The 14661-nt window shown below is 43.9% G+C and overlaps 2 protein-coding genes across 17 annotated transcripts in view; one reads left to right on the top strand and one right to left on the bottom strand.

The window, feature by feature from the left end:
• The window catches only part of EIF2AK1 (eukaryotic translation initiation factor 2 alpha kinase 1), a 40672-nt gene that overhangs the window by 1304 nt on the left and 24707 nt on the right, over positions 1-14661 (bottom strand). For 12 of the 16 annotated variants that reach the window (XM_078357503.1, XM_078357490.1, XM_078357474.1 and 9 more), the window contains 4 exons: positions 14030-14130; positions 5868-5982; positions 5575-5657; positions 3383-3616 (listed from right to left, as the gene is read on the bottom strand). In XM_078357503.1, the coding sequence (XP_078213629.1) occupies positions 3383-3616; positions 5575-5657; positions 5868-5982; positions 14030-14130 (533 nt within the window). The remainder of the gene's footprint in view (positions 1-3382; positions 3617-5574; positions 5658-5867; positions 5983-14029; positions 14131-14661) is intronic. The other 4 variants (XM_078357487.1, XM_008983480.5, XM_078357484.1 and 1 more) reach the window with 1 other exon arrangement.
• On the top strand, positions 7234-13543 carry ANKRD61 (ankyrin repeat domain 61). Its single transcript, XM_008983463.5, has 3 exons — positions 7234-7485; positions 8715-8812; positions 11707-13543. The coding sequence occupies exons 1-3, from the start codon at positions 7270-7272 to the stop codon at positions 12650-12652; spliced, it is 1260 nt and encodes a 419-aa protein (XP_008981711.1). The 5' UTR covers positions 7234-7269; the 3' UTR covers positions 12653-13543.

Consider the following 14661-nt stretch of genomic DNA (forward strand, 5'->3'; position numbering starts at 1 on the left):
AGCCCCGACCAAGATTTCATTTTATAGAAAAAACTTTTACAGGATAGTAGAAATCCTTACCACAAATAGGTCTCTAACAGCTATCTTAACTGGGCATTAGAAAATCCCCTTCATATGTGAAGATAAATGTTTGTTTGTTTTTGTTTTTTTAGAGATGAGGTTTCACTGTGTTGGCCAGGCTGGTCTTGAACTCCTGACTTTGATCCTCCTGCCTTGGCCTCCCAAAGTGCTGGGATTACAAGCGTGCGCCACCATGCCCAGCCATGAAGATAAATGTTTACACTTGATTTTAAGAACCACATCTGTGGCCAGGCCTGGTGGCTCACTGCTGTATTTCCAGCACTTTGGGAGGCTGAGGTGGGCAGATCACCTGAGGTCAGGAGCTCGGGAACAGCCTGGCCAACATGGCAAAACCCCATCTCTACTAAAAGTACCAAAAGTAGCCAGGCACGGTGGCTCATACCTGTAATCCCAGCACTTTTGGAGGACGAGGCGGGCAGATCATGAGGTCAAGAGATCGACACTATCCTGGCCAACATGGTGAAACCCTGTCACTACTAAAAAAATACAAAAATTAGCTGGGCGTAGTGGCGCGGGCCTGTAGTCCCAGCTACTCAGGAGGCTGAGGCACGAGAATTGCTTGAACCTGGGAGGTGGAGCTCAGTGAGCTGAGATCGCACCACTGCATTCCAGCCTGGTGTCTGGAGACAGCAAGAGTCTGTCTCAAAAAAAAAAAAAAAAAAAAAAAAAAAGTAGCTAGGTGTTGTGGCGAGCACCTGTAATCCCAGCTACTAGAGATGCTGAGGCAGGAGAATCACCTGAACACAGGAGGTGGAGGTTGCAATGAGCCAAGATTATGCCACTGTACTCCAGCCTGGGTGACAGAGTGAGTCTCTGTCTCAAAAAAAAAAAAAGCTTCATCTGTTATTTTCAAACACTTTCAAAAAGAGAAAAGTACCACACCTACCTGTTTTTACCATTTAAGAAAATTCAGTCTTGCTTGACAATAAGCCTTAAATAGAAGATAAATCAACTATCTGATTATTTTGAACAATCACTACAAGTGGTTCCCCAACTAGTATACATCAGAATCACTTTAAAGTTTCATCACAGTACAGGATGCAGCGCCATCTCCTCCCTAAATTTCTTTTTTTTAATAGGTCAGGGGACTGAAGGGTCTGAGAATTCTATGACGTTCCCAGGTGATTTTATGCTGCTGTTCTGGAAACTACACTTTGAGAACTGCTGCATTCATGCAATGCTGCTCAAACACTGTGAATGTCAGCCACTTGGGAAATCTTGTGGAAATACAGATTCTGCCCACTATGTTGGGGGCAGAGCTCCCAGGTCATGCCAATGTAGCATGTCTGAGGACAGTATTTTGAGTGGCAAAGCACTAAAGAATCGGAGTGTATCTTGAATTAGGCTTTTATTAAATCTTAGAAAGTTTCTAGAGGAACAGAATGGTTTCTAGAGGAAACCTGTGGTTTCCAGCATGTGCTGAGAGACGACATAGCACTCTAAGGACAGGTGAGGAAGGAGAAAGGGAAGGGGGCGGCTCTGGGGCAATAACACATTGCAGGACTGAAAGCCAGAACCACGTTGTTGAAAGCTGAAAGCCCTTACACTGGCTAAGGGCTATATGGTTACATCTCCAACTCACCATTAGAATTACTGCTGCCTTTTACCCTTCAATATGCAGCTCTTTTTACTATTAGGTACTTTCCTTTTGAGAAAGTCTCTCGCTGTGTCACCTAGGCTGGAGTGCAATGGCGCAATTTCAGCTCACTGCAACCTCTACCTCCCAGGTTCAAGCAATTCTCCTGCCTCAGCCTCCCGAGTAGCTAGGATTACAGACACGTGCCACTGCGCCCAGCTAATTTTTTGTATTTTTAGTAGAGACGGGGTTTCACCGTGTTGGCCAGGATCGTCTCGATCTCCTGCCTCATGTCCGCCCACCTCGGCCTCCCAAAGTGTTGGGATTACAGGTGTGAGCCACTGCACCCGGACACTTATAGGTACATTCACAATAAAAGGTTATATATCATAGTTGGAAGAAAGAGCAAAAAAAAAAAAAAACCCTTTCACTGACTTAGCAAGATGAGGCTAGAAACTGAAGCTGATAACTCTTAAGAGTAGACGGGTAGTAGGGAGTCAACCTGCTTACGTGGACAATGAGTATGAGCATGCTACTGATACTCAACCTAGTGCTTCATACAGTCAGGGAACTCTGAGAATGGATTTAAATATTTTTTTTTGTACCAATAGGAGTCTAAGCTCAACTGTTCACTGAAACAGGATTCACTATTTATTTGAGTCGGAGTCTCACTGTCACCAGTGGTGTGCAGTGATGTGATCTCAGCTCACTGCAACCTCCACCTCCTGGGTTCAACCAATTCTCCTGCCTCAGCCGCCCCAGGAGCTGGGATTACAGGTATGCACCACTACACCCGGCTAATTTTTGTACTTTTAGTAGACATGGGGTTTCACCATGTTAGCCAGACTGGCCTCGAACTCCTGACCTCAAGTGATCCTCCCACCTCAGCCTCCCAAAGTGCTGAAATTACAGGCCCGAGCCACCTCGCCTGGCCAGGATTCACAATTTAAACAAGTTCTATTTTAAGCTTCATATTTTCCTCAGCATTAAAAACAACAAAAAAAATCATGGATAGAAACCATGTCCAGGGCAGCAGCTGCAGCCAGACCCCCAAGCCAGGCCAGCCCCACCTCTCCCAGGTGGTCTGCAGTGGCTGTGTACTCTGCTGGGACTGTGGCAGCCTCCCTGGGGCATGCTCTTGAGCACTATCCAGGGAGGTGCCAGGATCATCTACAATCTGACATTCCCAAAGAGAGTGCTAAACTCACCAGTGACCAAAACACCCTTGAGAGACCAGCCCACCAGTTCCGGGGTCACCAGCCCTGCCAGTGATGAGCCCCCGACAGACACCCAAACAGCCCAGAACAGCACACAAGTGGTTAAGAGTCAGTTTGACAAGGACATTTAAAGGCCCAGACATCAGAAGGAGCATTCCCTGTGGGCCCCTCAGGCCTTTCTGGGAAGCAGTCACACCCACCCGGCCTCAGGAAGCTTTCCTACCCTGCGGTTGGCCCCCAGCCCTCTGCTCCTCTTAGTGAACACAAGAAGATCCCTCCTGTGCCTGCTGAGGTCAGAGCTGCTACCCCAAGGGGAGTGAGTCTTGCGAGCATCCTCTGCAACTGAGTGCCAGGAAGTGGAAGAGAATAAACAGGCACCCCCCAACTCCAGAACCATCATCTGGCTCTTCCAGCCCCATCCTCTGGGGGCACTACCCACCCCTTCTTTTCCTAAGAGTTGAAATAAAAACCACCTTCACTCCAGGACCAAGAAAAAAACAGCACATACATTTCCAGAATTTTGGAAAAGTTCGCTCTGCAGCAGCTGAATAGCAGATGGTCTCTGTGATGAGTTTCTTCTTGTTAAGTGCTGGATATACTTGGCTTGCACTGGACATCTTTTACTGAGGGATTCCGGCAACTGACCAGTTCTTAAACCTGTTAGAACTTCTGCTCGCTCCATTTCTGTTCCAAATGGCTGAAAGAGCTCTAGCAGGATCACACCCAAGCTGTACATATCTGACTAGAAAAAGAAAAAAAGGGGCAACTCAGTAGTGAAATCAAGTTAAAAGAACATTTCCATTTCTGTGTTCCACCCTTCCTAACAGGAGAGGGTTTCTCAGAATGAGGATATATAGTCACCCACAAGGAGGAGCAGAGCAGGATGGCTCATCAGTGACAGGGACTTTCACAACCCCAAAAAGGGGCATCCGTGGGCAGGCAGAACGAATGGTCAGGTAGAGGCCAGGAATAATCCCCCCACCCACAATAGTCACAACCATACAACTCTCTTCAGCACCCCTTAACAATCCAGGCCTTACCCAAGCAGAGTGACGTGAGCTCACGCCTGCTAGTGCCAGCTGTGGGGGAGCCAAAGAGGGTCACAGGTTCTCCTCTGGTCTCACCTCTGTACTCCAGAACAAGTGTTCTCAGTGACACTTAACTGTATAAAATCTGTGCTACTACTCCTAAAAACAGATTTTTTAGGAAGGTCTTCACTAAACAAGATTTTAGGGGCAGTCATCATTTTCTCTGACAGCTCTTTCTCAATCAATAAAAAGCTCGATGAGCCATCAAAGGGAAGACAATCCATTTGAAAAATGGATTTTAGTCTAGGCGCGGTGGCTCATACCTGTAATCCTAGCACTTTGGGAGCCTGAGGTGGGTGGATCACTTGAGGTCAGGAGTTCGAGACCAGCCTGGCCAACATGGTGAAACCCTGTCTCTACTAAAAATACAAAAATTAGCTGGGTGTGGTGGTGCATGGCTGTAATCCCGGCTGCTGGGGAGGCTGAGGCAGGAGAATTGCATGAACCGAGGAGGTGGAGGCTGCAGTGAGCTGAGATCACGCCACTGCACTCCAGCCTGGGTGACAAAGCAAAACTCCATTTCAAATAAGAAAGAAAAGAAAAGAAAAATGGATTTTAGCATTTCTTCAAGGAACAATGGTGATTCAAACTTTACAGCATTTTCATTCTATTTCAAGGGGAGTCAAGGGGCAGGCTTCCCTGTGGAATTTATTTGTCAGAGCTTGAAAAAAAAATAATTAGAAGGAAAGGCTGAAAATAGGCTTCCATGAATTCTAGCTTCCTGAGGTAAACAGTGGTGTTTTAAAGCGAAAGCTCATTTCAAAAACAATTTAGGCCAAGCACAGTGGTTCATGCCTGTAATCCTAGCACTTTGGGAGGTCAAGGGAGGAGAATCACTTGAGGCCAGATGTTTGAGACCAATCTGGACAAAGCAAGACCCCATCTCTACAAATAAACAATTTTTTTTTAATTAGCTGGGTGTGGTGGCACAACTCTTGTAGTCCCAGCTACATGGGAGGCTGAGGTGGGAGGATCACTTGAGCCCAGGAGTTGGAGGCTACCATGAGCTATGATGACACCACTGCGATCCAGCGTGGGCAACAGAGCAAGAACTTGTCTCAAAAACAACAAATAAACAAACAAAATAATTTGTGACACCCGTGGATTTTGCAATGGTAAAGTAGGCAACACAGATTCCACTGAAAAGTGAGGCTGCTTCTTAGGGCAGTTTGATCCAGTTAATAATCCATAGTACTCAGTTATCTCCAAAAACATCTCTATGATAGAACCTCTACATTTCATTGTACTGGGTTTTTTTTTCCTTTCTTTGAGATGGAGTTTTGCTCTTGTCATTCAAGTGGAATGGTACGATCTCGGCTCACTGCAACCTCTGCCTCCTAGATTCAAACGATTCTCGTGCCTCAGTCTCCAAAGTAGCTGGGACTACAGGTGTACACCACCATGCCCAGCTAATTTTTGTATTTTAGGAGAGACAGGCTTTACTGTGTTGGCCAGGCTGGTCTTGAACACCTGACCTCAGGTGATCCACCCACCTCAGCCTCCCAAACTACTGGGATTACAGGCATGAGCCACCGTGCCTAGTCTTGTACTGTTTGTTATTTACGACTGAAGAATCAAGTTGAATGAAAGGGCAGAAAGCAACAAATACTACCTTGGCATCATACTCAGATCCTTCCAACTGTTCAGGTGAAGCGTACAGACACGTACCCACTCTGGACGTATGTGCTGGTGTTCCTAGCATTTCAAAAGCCACATATTAAACATTGTAGTGTTAGCACTGTCAACATTAAAGACGAGCAAGCAGTGCAGCACCTCAGGGAACAAGGTTGCTTTTTATCTTTATCTTACCTTTGCTATTAAATCTTTATGATTCTCTTTAAATACTAACACATGCAACCATGTATTTTGCTTATGCAAACAAAACAAAACAAAACAAAATCTTACTCTTCCCGTTCCTACTGGTCCAGTCTGTGTTCTTCTGTAGGATGTCTGTGCAGGCCAGACCAAAGTCTCCTATTTTTACTTGCTGATCAGGGCCATGAAGAAAAATATTTCTTGGCTATCAACAAAAAAAACAAGTCAACTCTTTGGCTTTCTTAAAACAAATAGTAAAAACCTGTAAATGTTAAGTGTTTTGAACTCAGGAGCAAGCAGCCCCCTCAAAAATATTTGAGGAATAGTTCCCAAATTCACCTACACATTAGAATCATCGAGGAGTTTTAAAAATCTCAACATCCAGCCGGCTGCAGTGGCTTACGCCTGTAATCCCAGCACTTTGGGAGGCTGAGGCGGGCAGATCACCTGAGGTCAGGAGTTTGAGACAAGCATGGGCAACATGGTGAAACCCCATCTCTACTAAAAGTACAAAATTAGGCAGGTATGGTGGCACATGCCTGTAACCCCAGCTACTAGGGAGGTTGAGGCAGGAGAATCACTTGAATCCGGGAGGCGGAGGTTGCAGTGGGCCGAAATCGCACCACTGCACTCCAGCCTGGTGACAGAACAAGACTCCATCTTAAAAAGAAAAAAAAACCTTAGGCAGATTTTAGGGAAGATTTTAACCCCATAGTAGTGACCAGTGAGGAACTAGAGAAGGGACTTGCATGCTGGAAGATAAATTACCTGTTGTAACTGCCCTTTTTGTCCCTGCCTACCAGACACCTGGTCTTGCTAGACTGCTATTAAAGTCTCACTTTCACTGTTCTTTTTGCCTCTAAGTCCATTCTTTGGGTTTGGATGGATGAGTATGTTTCTCACACTATGAAAAAAACTTTTTTATATTTTTTAGAAGCTCCCAGATAACTCACATATCCTAGCCAGGGTTGGGAACTAATAGATCACACTAAATGGCTGTATTTAAGCAATGAGTGCAGACCCAAAATATCTCCCAAACTATTCCTATGCCAGTGAAAAACTGAACCTGCAATGGGAAAGAGAAGATTCTATTATAGTAAAAAAACAAAAAATAACTTAGGTTAAAAGTTTTCTTCAAACATAATAATTTTAGCTTTTTATTTTAATGTAGAAATTCCCCTGTTTTGGCTTTGATCACTGTTTGAACTATGCTTGAATTGGAGAGAAATCAGAAATAAAAGTCTAAGATGATAGCTTGGATACGCTTTTACGATTGAGTAGAAAACCCTAAAAACTGCTAAAGTTAACATTATATATGATCAAGGAACAAAGTCTGGACGTTTGGTTACAAAATTTGACAGACTATGTTCACAGATACAATTCTCAATAAATTCTAGAACAGTTCTAGAACTGAACTGAAAGAATCATCATAAAGAGACTGAAACTGACCAATTTCATAACAACATTTTCCCCTAAGTCTTAAGTTTTTCCCATGGGGAATATAACCAGGAAAAGATGCAGAGACCTGGTGGTTGACAGTCCCAAGTCCCTGGAAGATGGCCCATCCATAGCACTTCACTTGAAATTCTTTGAAGCCATCATGGACGAAGATTGTGCTACCACTGAGGCACTGTTGAGAAATCACCCCATCAACCAGCCCATCATCATTCTGCCCAACTCCACCAGCAACAGATTACTTCTGAGCCAGGTACCCTCTTTTCTGCTCAGTCACTTCTGGGAAAAAGTCAGGCTGCTTAGAAAGGAGCATGATCTAATGCTGATGAATCCACTAAGCTCATAGTCCTTACGAGGCATGACTCCAGCTCACTCCACACACACATCAATGCTCCCCAAAGTCTGCTAAGCCTCCCCTATACATGTCACACACAAACCAACAGGAGAACATACCAGATCTTGTGTGGCTAGAAGACCATTCATGTCATCTCTCAAACATATCCACGGTGATAACCTCCATGTGGTCAAATTAGTTTTTCCCTTTTGTGTCCGGGCATGGTGGCTCACGTCTGTAATCCCAGCATTTTGGGAGGCCGAGGTGGGTGGATCACCTGAGGTCAGGAGTTCGAAACCAGCCTGGCCAACATGGCAAAACCCCGCTCTACTAAAAATACATAAGTTAGCTGGGCATGGTGACAGGAGCCTATAATCCCAGCTATTTGGGAGGCTGAGGCAGGAGAATCGCTTGAACCCAGGAGGCGGAGGTTGCAGTGAGCCGAGATCACAACACTGTACTCCAGCTGGATGATAGAGCGAGACTCCGTCTCCAAACAAACAAAAATTAGTTTTTCTCTTTTTAATATATACATTTTTATTTTCTAAATTTTTATACAATGATTATTACCTTTACAATTAAAATTCTTTTTAAAAAAGGAAATCACCCTCTCTTGCACCTTACTGTCTTATCTTGCAGCAACGGTGTAAAACCACTACTTATATGTGTGTATTTTAAGTGCTGGCACAAACAGCTCTACTAATCATAGACAGAACATATGCTGAGTTATATTTGAAAATCCTGAAGATTCAGGTTTTACAGCTGACAATACAACGCTACACCTACTTGTCCATCCCCCTGTGGGTTACTTTAAGGACTAAATGACTTCATAGCAAGTGCCATTAATATCACACCACAGGCTCTTCAGAAGAATCAACTTTCAAAAACTTCCAAAGCTTTTGAGTATTATTTCTGGTGCCTCAGTAAATGTGCATTTCTGTAAAATACAGATTTTATAACATGGAATTAACTGAGTTTTGACCATTTAAAACAGGCAGTAGAAAAGAAAATTTTCAATGCACATACCATAAAAATAGTGAGCCAGTAAGACACTAAATAAATGTATTGCCTTTGAAATGGCAAGCTGACACAAGTATTATTTTTAACTAAAAGGGCCACTTGTAATGTGTTCTGTTTTCTCTCTGAAGCATGCAGAATCTATCATCCCCATCCATCTGGCTGCCAAGAGCCACAAGGCCCAGAGTTTGCGCTGCCTCTTATGGCATGGTGCTGACCCAGAAGTCAGGTAAGTTAACTCCACCGGCACCAGCAATCATTTCTTTCTTTCTTTCTTTCCTTCTTTCCTTTCCATCCTTTCCTTCCTTCTTTCTCTCTCTCTCTTTTTTTTTGAGGCAGGGTCTCACTCTGTCACTGGAGTGCAGTGGTACAATCTCAGCTCACTGTAATCTCCACTTCCCAGGTTCAAGAGATTCTCCCACCTCAGCCTCCGAAGTAGCTAGGATTACAGGTATGCACCACCACACCCGGCTAACTTTCTTATTTCTGCTAAAGACAGGATTTTGCCATGTTGGCCAGGCTGGTCTCTAACTCCTGGCCTCAAGTGATCCAGTCGCCTCAGCCTCCCGAAGTGCTGGGATTACAGGCTTGAGCCACCGCACCCAGCCTCACCAGCAATCATTTCTAAGTGAGGATATACGTGATATAGATTTTTTTCAGTTCATACATTTTTTCCATTTATGTCTGGACTTGTTTGTTCTTCAAGGTGATAGACTATACATGATCATGTTATGAATGAACCAATCAATGTCTTTACTGAGTAGATGAGATACTCTGAAAAACTGGGAATAGGCTGGGCGCGGTGCCACGCCTGTAATCCCAGCACTTTGGGAGGCCGAGGCGGGCAGATCACAAGGTCAGGAGTTTGGGACCAACCTGACCAACATGGTGAAACCCCAGCTCTACTACAAATACAAAAAATTAGCCAGGTGTGATGGTGTGTGCCTATAATCCCAGCTACTCAGGAGGCTGAGGGAGGAGAATCGCTTGAACCTGGGAGTCAGAGGTTGCAGTGAGTCGAGACTGTACCATTGCACCCCAGCCTGGGCAACAGAGTGAGACTCCATCTCAAAAAAAATAAAAACCAACAAAAAATACTGGGAACAATGCAACATCACAAACAGTTTGCCAAATTAATGCACATTCTGAGAATTAAGTGCTCAATGGTGGCAATGTGGGGAATGCATTAAGTCCTTGTCATGGCCCTGAGTAAGTTTAACCAGCAAAGTTAGGTGTGAAAAATAAAATATAAATAGACAATGGATTTTCTTGTTTATTACACTCCACTAGAAGGTAAGCAGCATGAAAGAGAAGTTCATCTTGTGCACCACTATATCTCCACCACCTCAACCACATAAATGCCTGACACTTAGTAAGTTAGTAAGTGCCCAGTAATGCTATCTGAATGAATGAAAGAATTAAGCAGTATTAAAATAGAACTTTGGCCAGGAGTGGTGGCTCACACCTGTAATCCCAGTACTTTGGGAGGCCGAGGCGGCCAGATCATGAGGTCAAGAGAATGAGACCATCCTGGTCAATATGGTGAAACCCTGTCTCTACTAAAAATACAAAAATTAGCTGGGTGTGGTGGCGTGTGCCTGTAGTCCCAGCTACTCAGGAGGCTGAGGCAGGAGAATTGCCTGAACCCAGGAGGCAGAGGTTGCCGTGAGCCGAGATCACGCCACTGCACTCCAGCCTGGGCAACAAGAGCGAAACTCCGTCTCAAAATAATAATAATAATAGAACTTCTTGCCCCAAATCCTTACCTTGCTCCAGAAGAACTCACCTGACCTGTCTTGCTCTCAGCTTATCCCTGAGCACCCCACCTAGCTCTGCAAGTCCTCTTGAAGTCCCTTCCACATCTGGACCATCACAGACTCACCCTGTTCTCTTCAGGAGACCCTTTTCTACCCTGCATAACATGTGCCGTGTGAAGCTTCAACACCTCTCTAGAACTCAGCCTGCTTCCAGTATTTACTGAGCTGTTCTATTGTTTCTTGTCTATCTTCCCTACCAGAGTAGACTGTAGGGGCCACATGTTGTTTCACCACATTCCCAGCCTAGGGCCTCACGCTAAACAAACATACGTGCACTAAAATCACTTTCTAATTTCAGTGGAGCAGTTAGATTTACATAACAAACCTTCCCTTTTCTCTGCCAAAACAAAGGAATTCTTGGGGCCAGGCTCAGTTGCTCACGCCTGAATCCCAGCACTTTGGGAGGCTGAGGTGGGCGGATCATCTGAGGTCAGCAGTCAAGACCAGCCTGACCAATATGGTGAAAACCTGTCTCTACTAAAAATACAAAAATTAGCCAGGCATGGTGGCAGGCGCCTGTAGTCCCAGCTACTCGGGAGGCTGAGACAGAATTGCTTGAACCTGGTAGGTGGAGGTTGCAGTGAGCAGAGACTGCGCCACTGTACTCCAGCCTGGATGACAGAGCAAGACTCTGTCTCAAAAAAAAAAGGAATTCTTGGAAGCATTTCTGAGATGACAGCCAAGGTGTAAAATGCTCATTCCACCTGGCTTGGAGCAAGGAATTAACTTCAGAATCCACAGGTCTTCAGATTCAACCCTCATCACCTCTTCTGCTCCCTATACACTCATGCATAAAAACAATGGGTAGGAGAGCAGAAACAGAACCACTAAGAATGGAGTCAATAGGAGTTCGGGCCTTTACGGCTCACTTCTATGGCAATAACAGATCCCACACAAGTCCACACAATGTCACAGGAAGACCAACCCAGACCAGCACTGTGCCAGGTGCCAGGATACAGAAATCACTTAGATATAGCTTTGAAGGGACTGCAGCACAGTTAAAATAGGCTGCTCCAAGAAGCTGGGCCTCCTTCATGTCACTGTCAAAAAGTGAAAAGAATTTTTCAAAAAGAAAAATTATATATATAAAAAAACAGAAGCTAGGCCCCATCATGTAGTGATGCATCCCACCACATCCCCCTAAAAACCCTGGGATAGCCTGAGAAACTAACCAGCAATACAGATTTTGAAACGCATCCTTAAGGTAATTAAAGGGTATAAATACTGGCTTCTTAAGCATTAAATGTTCACGTAGAGCCATTCCCACCATGAATTCAGTGTAACGTATAATCAATACCCATTCTAGGGACGACAGGGGCCTCACCACACTCAACTTACTGCTACTGCACTGGCCGGTAACTTCCATCTGGTGGGCAAAACCAGGCAACAGACTCCAAAGGATCCTGACAGACATTCAGAATAACGCCATCACGTGTCTCCGCACCTTGTGTGAGCATGGAGCTCAAGTTAATGCTCGGGTGGAAATCAGCAACAATCAATTACCACTCCACCTGGCCATCAAATATGGTTGCAATCCAGTTCTCTCCATTTTGGCCCAAAATGGTGCCGATGTCAATGCTATTAATGAAGTCAGCATGACACCCCTTCACATGGCCGCAGACATGCTGAATAAGGAGATGATGGAAACACTCATTGCCTATGGAGCAAACGTCAACTGTGCTGTCTCTTCCACGGGGAACACGGCTCTGAAGCTGGCAGTGCGCGCTGCGTCAAGCAAAGCAGGCCGACTACTCAGGGCAGGGGTCAGCTGCATCTGTCTGCTGCTCACTCACGGAGCCAAAGTCAATGCCCAGGACTACAAAGGCCAAACAGCCATCCACGAGGCATGCTTTGGAGGCAGAGAGCCAATAATTGATCTTTTGCTTGAATTTGAAGCAAATATTAATATTTTAACAAAAAACGGGGAATCTCCAATTTACATGTACCTTCAGCGCAGTTTCAATATAAGACACACAGCACTTCTGTCCAGGCTTCTTAATCGCACTTATCCTCTGAGAATTACCAATAACCAAGGAATTTTACCTACAGGAATCATGCTACCAGAATTCCGCTTCTTAAGGGACACCCTAATAAAGCAATCGAAAAAACCTTTATCCCTACAGGATATCTGCAAAAGAAACATCCGGAATATTTATGGTGAGAAATACAAACAATACTTGAAGCAACTTCTCCCAGTGAAGATATGGAATTCTGTCTACTGTTGGTATGACTCTGTGTACCTCTTGAAATAGGACCTCCAATTTCACAGCAGCAGGGAATGTCAGTCACTCAAACTGCATTTTCTGGCTAGACATGTACCAGAAAATGCTTAACCTATCACCCTTTACATCCCAAATGTACACACTACTGGTTCCTAAACATTTTCAAAAAAAGTGATCTGCCTTTTAACATTTTTGTTCCTAGGTGGTTTCTTTTTCCCCTCTAACCTGTGTCAAAGGAGTTCCTAGGTTTTTTTTCAGGCCCATGACTTAATTTGCTTAGTTAATTTAAATCTCTTCAGCCAAAGAAACAAATATACGTTCTCTCTTTCTTGATAAGTCTTTTGTGGATAAAAATCAAACAGTCATTATATACTTTTTTTAAACAGCAAAAACAAAAATCCCATTTTGTTCAACTTTAACATGAACAATTACAGAAATAGAGTTTATCTCTAAGACTGAAAAAACAAATGAGCATTTCTGCTAAAACTAAGTACCTTTAGCACCACTGATTATATGAGTACTCAGAGCACACTTAGTACCTGAAAAAAAGTACTCAACAGAGGATTTTCAAATGTCCAAAAATTACTGCTTTAAATTCAACTTACAGCCAAGTGCAGTGGCTCATACCTGTAACCCCAGCACTTTGGGAGGTTGGGATGGGAGGATCACTTGAGACCAGGAACTCAAGACCAGCCTGGGCAACATAGTCAAACTCCATCTTTACAAAAAAAATTAAAAATTAGCTGGGAATGGTAGCACATGCCTGTAGACTCAGCTACTAGGGAGGCTGAGGTAGGAGGATCACTTGAGCCTGGGAGTTCGAGGCTGTAGTGAGCTGTGATCATGCCACTGCACTCTGGCATGGGTGACAGAGTGAGACCCTATCTCAAACAAACAAAAAATTCAACCTAATATTTTTATACTCTGAATCTACAGAACAATGATTTATCTAACAGGAATTATAATCTCCTAAGTAAATGAGGTAGGACATGTCATCTTATTTAATTCAGTGAACCAACATCAAGTCTTCCCTGTTACAAAGCTTCCACTGCTTATTTATTTTATTTTTTATTTTTTTACTTTTTGAGATGGAGTCTCACTTTTGTTGCCCAGGCTGGAGTGCAGTCGTGCGATCTCGGCTCACCACAGCCTCCACCACCTGGGTTCAAGCGATTCTCCTGCGTCAGCCTCCTGAGTAGCAGGGATTACAGGCATGCACTACCATGCCTGGCTGTTTTTGTATTTTTAGTAGAGACAGGGTTTCTCCATGTTGGTCAGGCTACTCTTGATCTCCCCACCTCAGGTGATCCACCCACCTCGGCCTCCCAAAGTCCTGGGATTACAGGCCTGAACCACCTCGAATGGTCAGCTACCACTGCTTTCCATTATTTCATCATCCCCACTTACCTTCAGATCTCTGTGCACAATTCCCATGTTATGTATGTAAAACACACCTTCTACCAATTCTTGAAAAATTTTTGTTGCAACATTGGCCATAACGTAAGGACCTTGAAGTAGAAAAAAAAAAAAATTTTATTTGTCTTATTTTTTTACTCATTACATTAGCATCTAAATATTAATGTCGTTCTAAATACATTAACATCTGACACTTAAGAACATTCAGATTTTCAACAAAGTCAATGCTGCAGAATGGTCTAAAACCTAGAAACAAGCAAGAAGGCCTCCTCAGCTAGCAAAGAAACCATCACAAACCAGCACTCAATAGCTGATGGACTTTGTCAACCAGAAAGAAAGTGCCTCTAACTTCACTCAGAGCCCTCCTTTGTATATAGTAACTTTTTAAATAATTCTCAGGTATCAGGCAACTAGTTTCAATAGTTTAAGTCCCCTTCAACCCCTGACATTTTGGGATTTAATACTAATAAATCTGGTATCCTACCCCACAGCAGATTAAATACATTATTACAAATACTGGATTAAGAAAAAAGATAAAATATGTTAGCTTCCAGGAGCAAGATTCAATCATCTGGAAAGCTTCACTTTCCAAAAATGACAGCATATTGCCCCCAAAAATGTAA

The sequence above is a fragment of the Callithrix jacchus genome, chromosome 2, assembly GCF_049354715.1.
Source record: "Callithrix jacchus isolate 240 chromosome 2, calJac240_pri, whole genome shotgun sequence".
Lineage (NCBI taxonomy): Eukaryota > Metazoa > Chordata > Mammalia > Primates > Cebidae > Callithrix > Callithrix jacchus.

Coding starts and splice junctions, on each gene's coding strand:
- ANKRD61 (XM_008983463.5), top strand. CDS start 7,270: ATGGGGAATATAACCAGGAAAAGATGCAGAGACCTGGTGGTTGACAGT. Junction 7,486..8,714: donor ACAGATTACTTCTGAGCCAG/GTACCCTCTTTT, acceptor TTCTCTCTGAAG/CATGCAGAATCTATCATCCC. Junction 8,813..11,706: donor GGTGCTGACCCAGAAGTCAG/GTAAGTTAACTC, acceptor TACCCATTCTAG/GGACGACAGGGGCCTCACCA.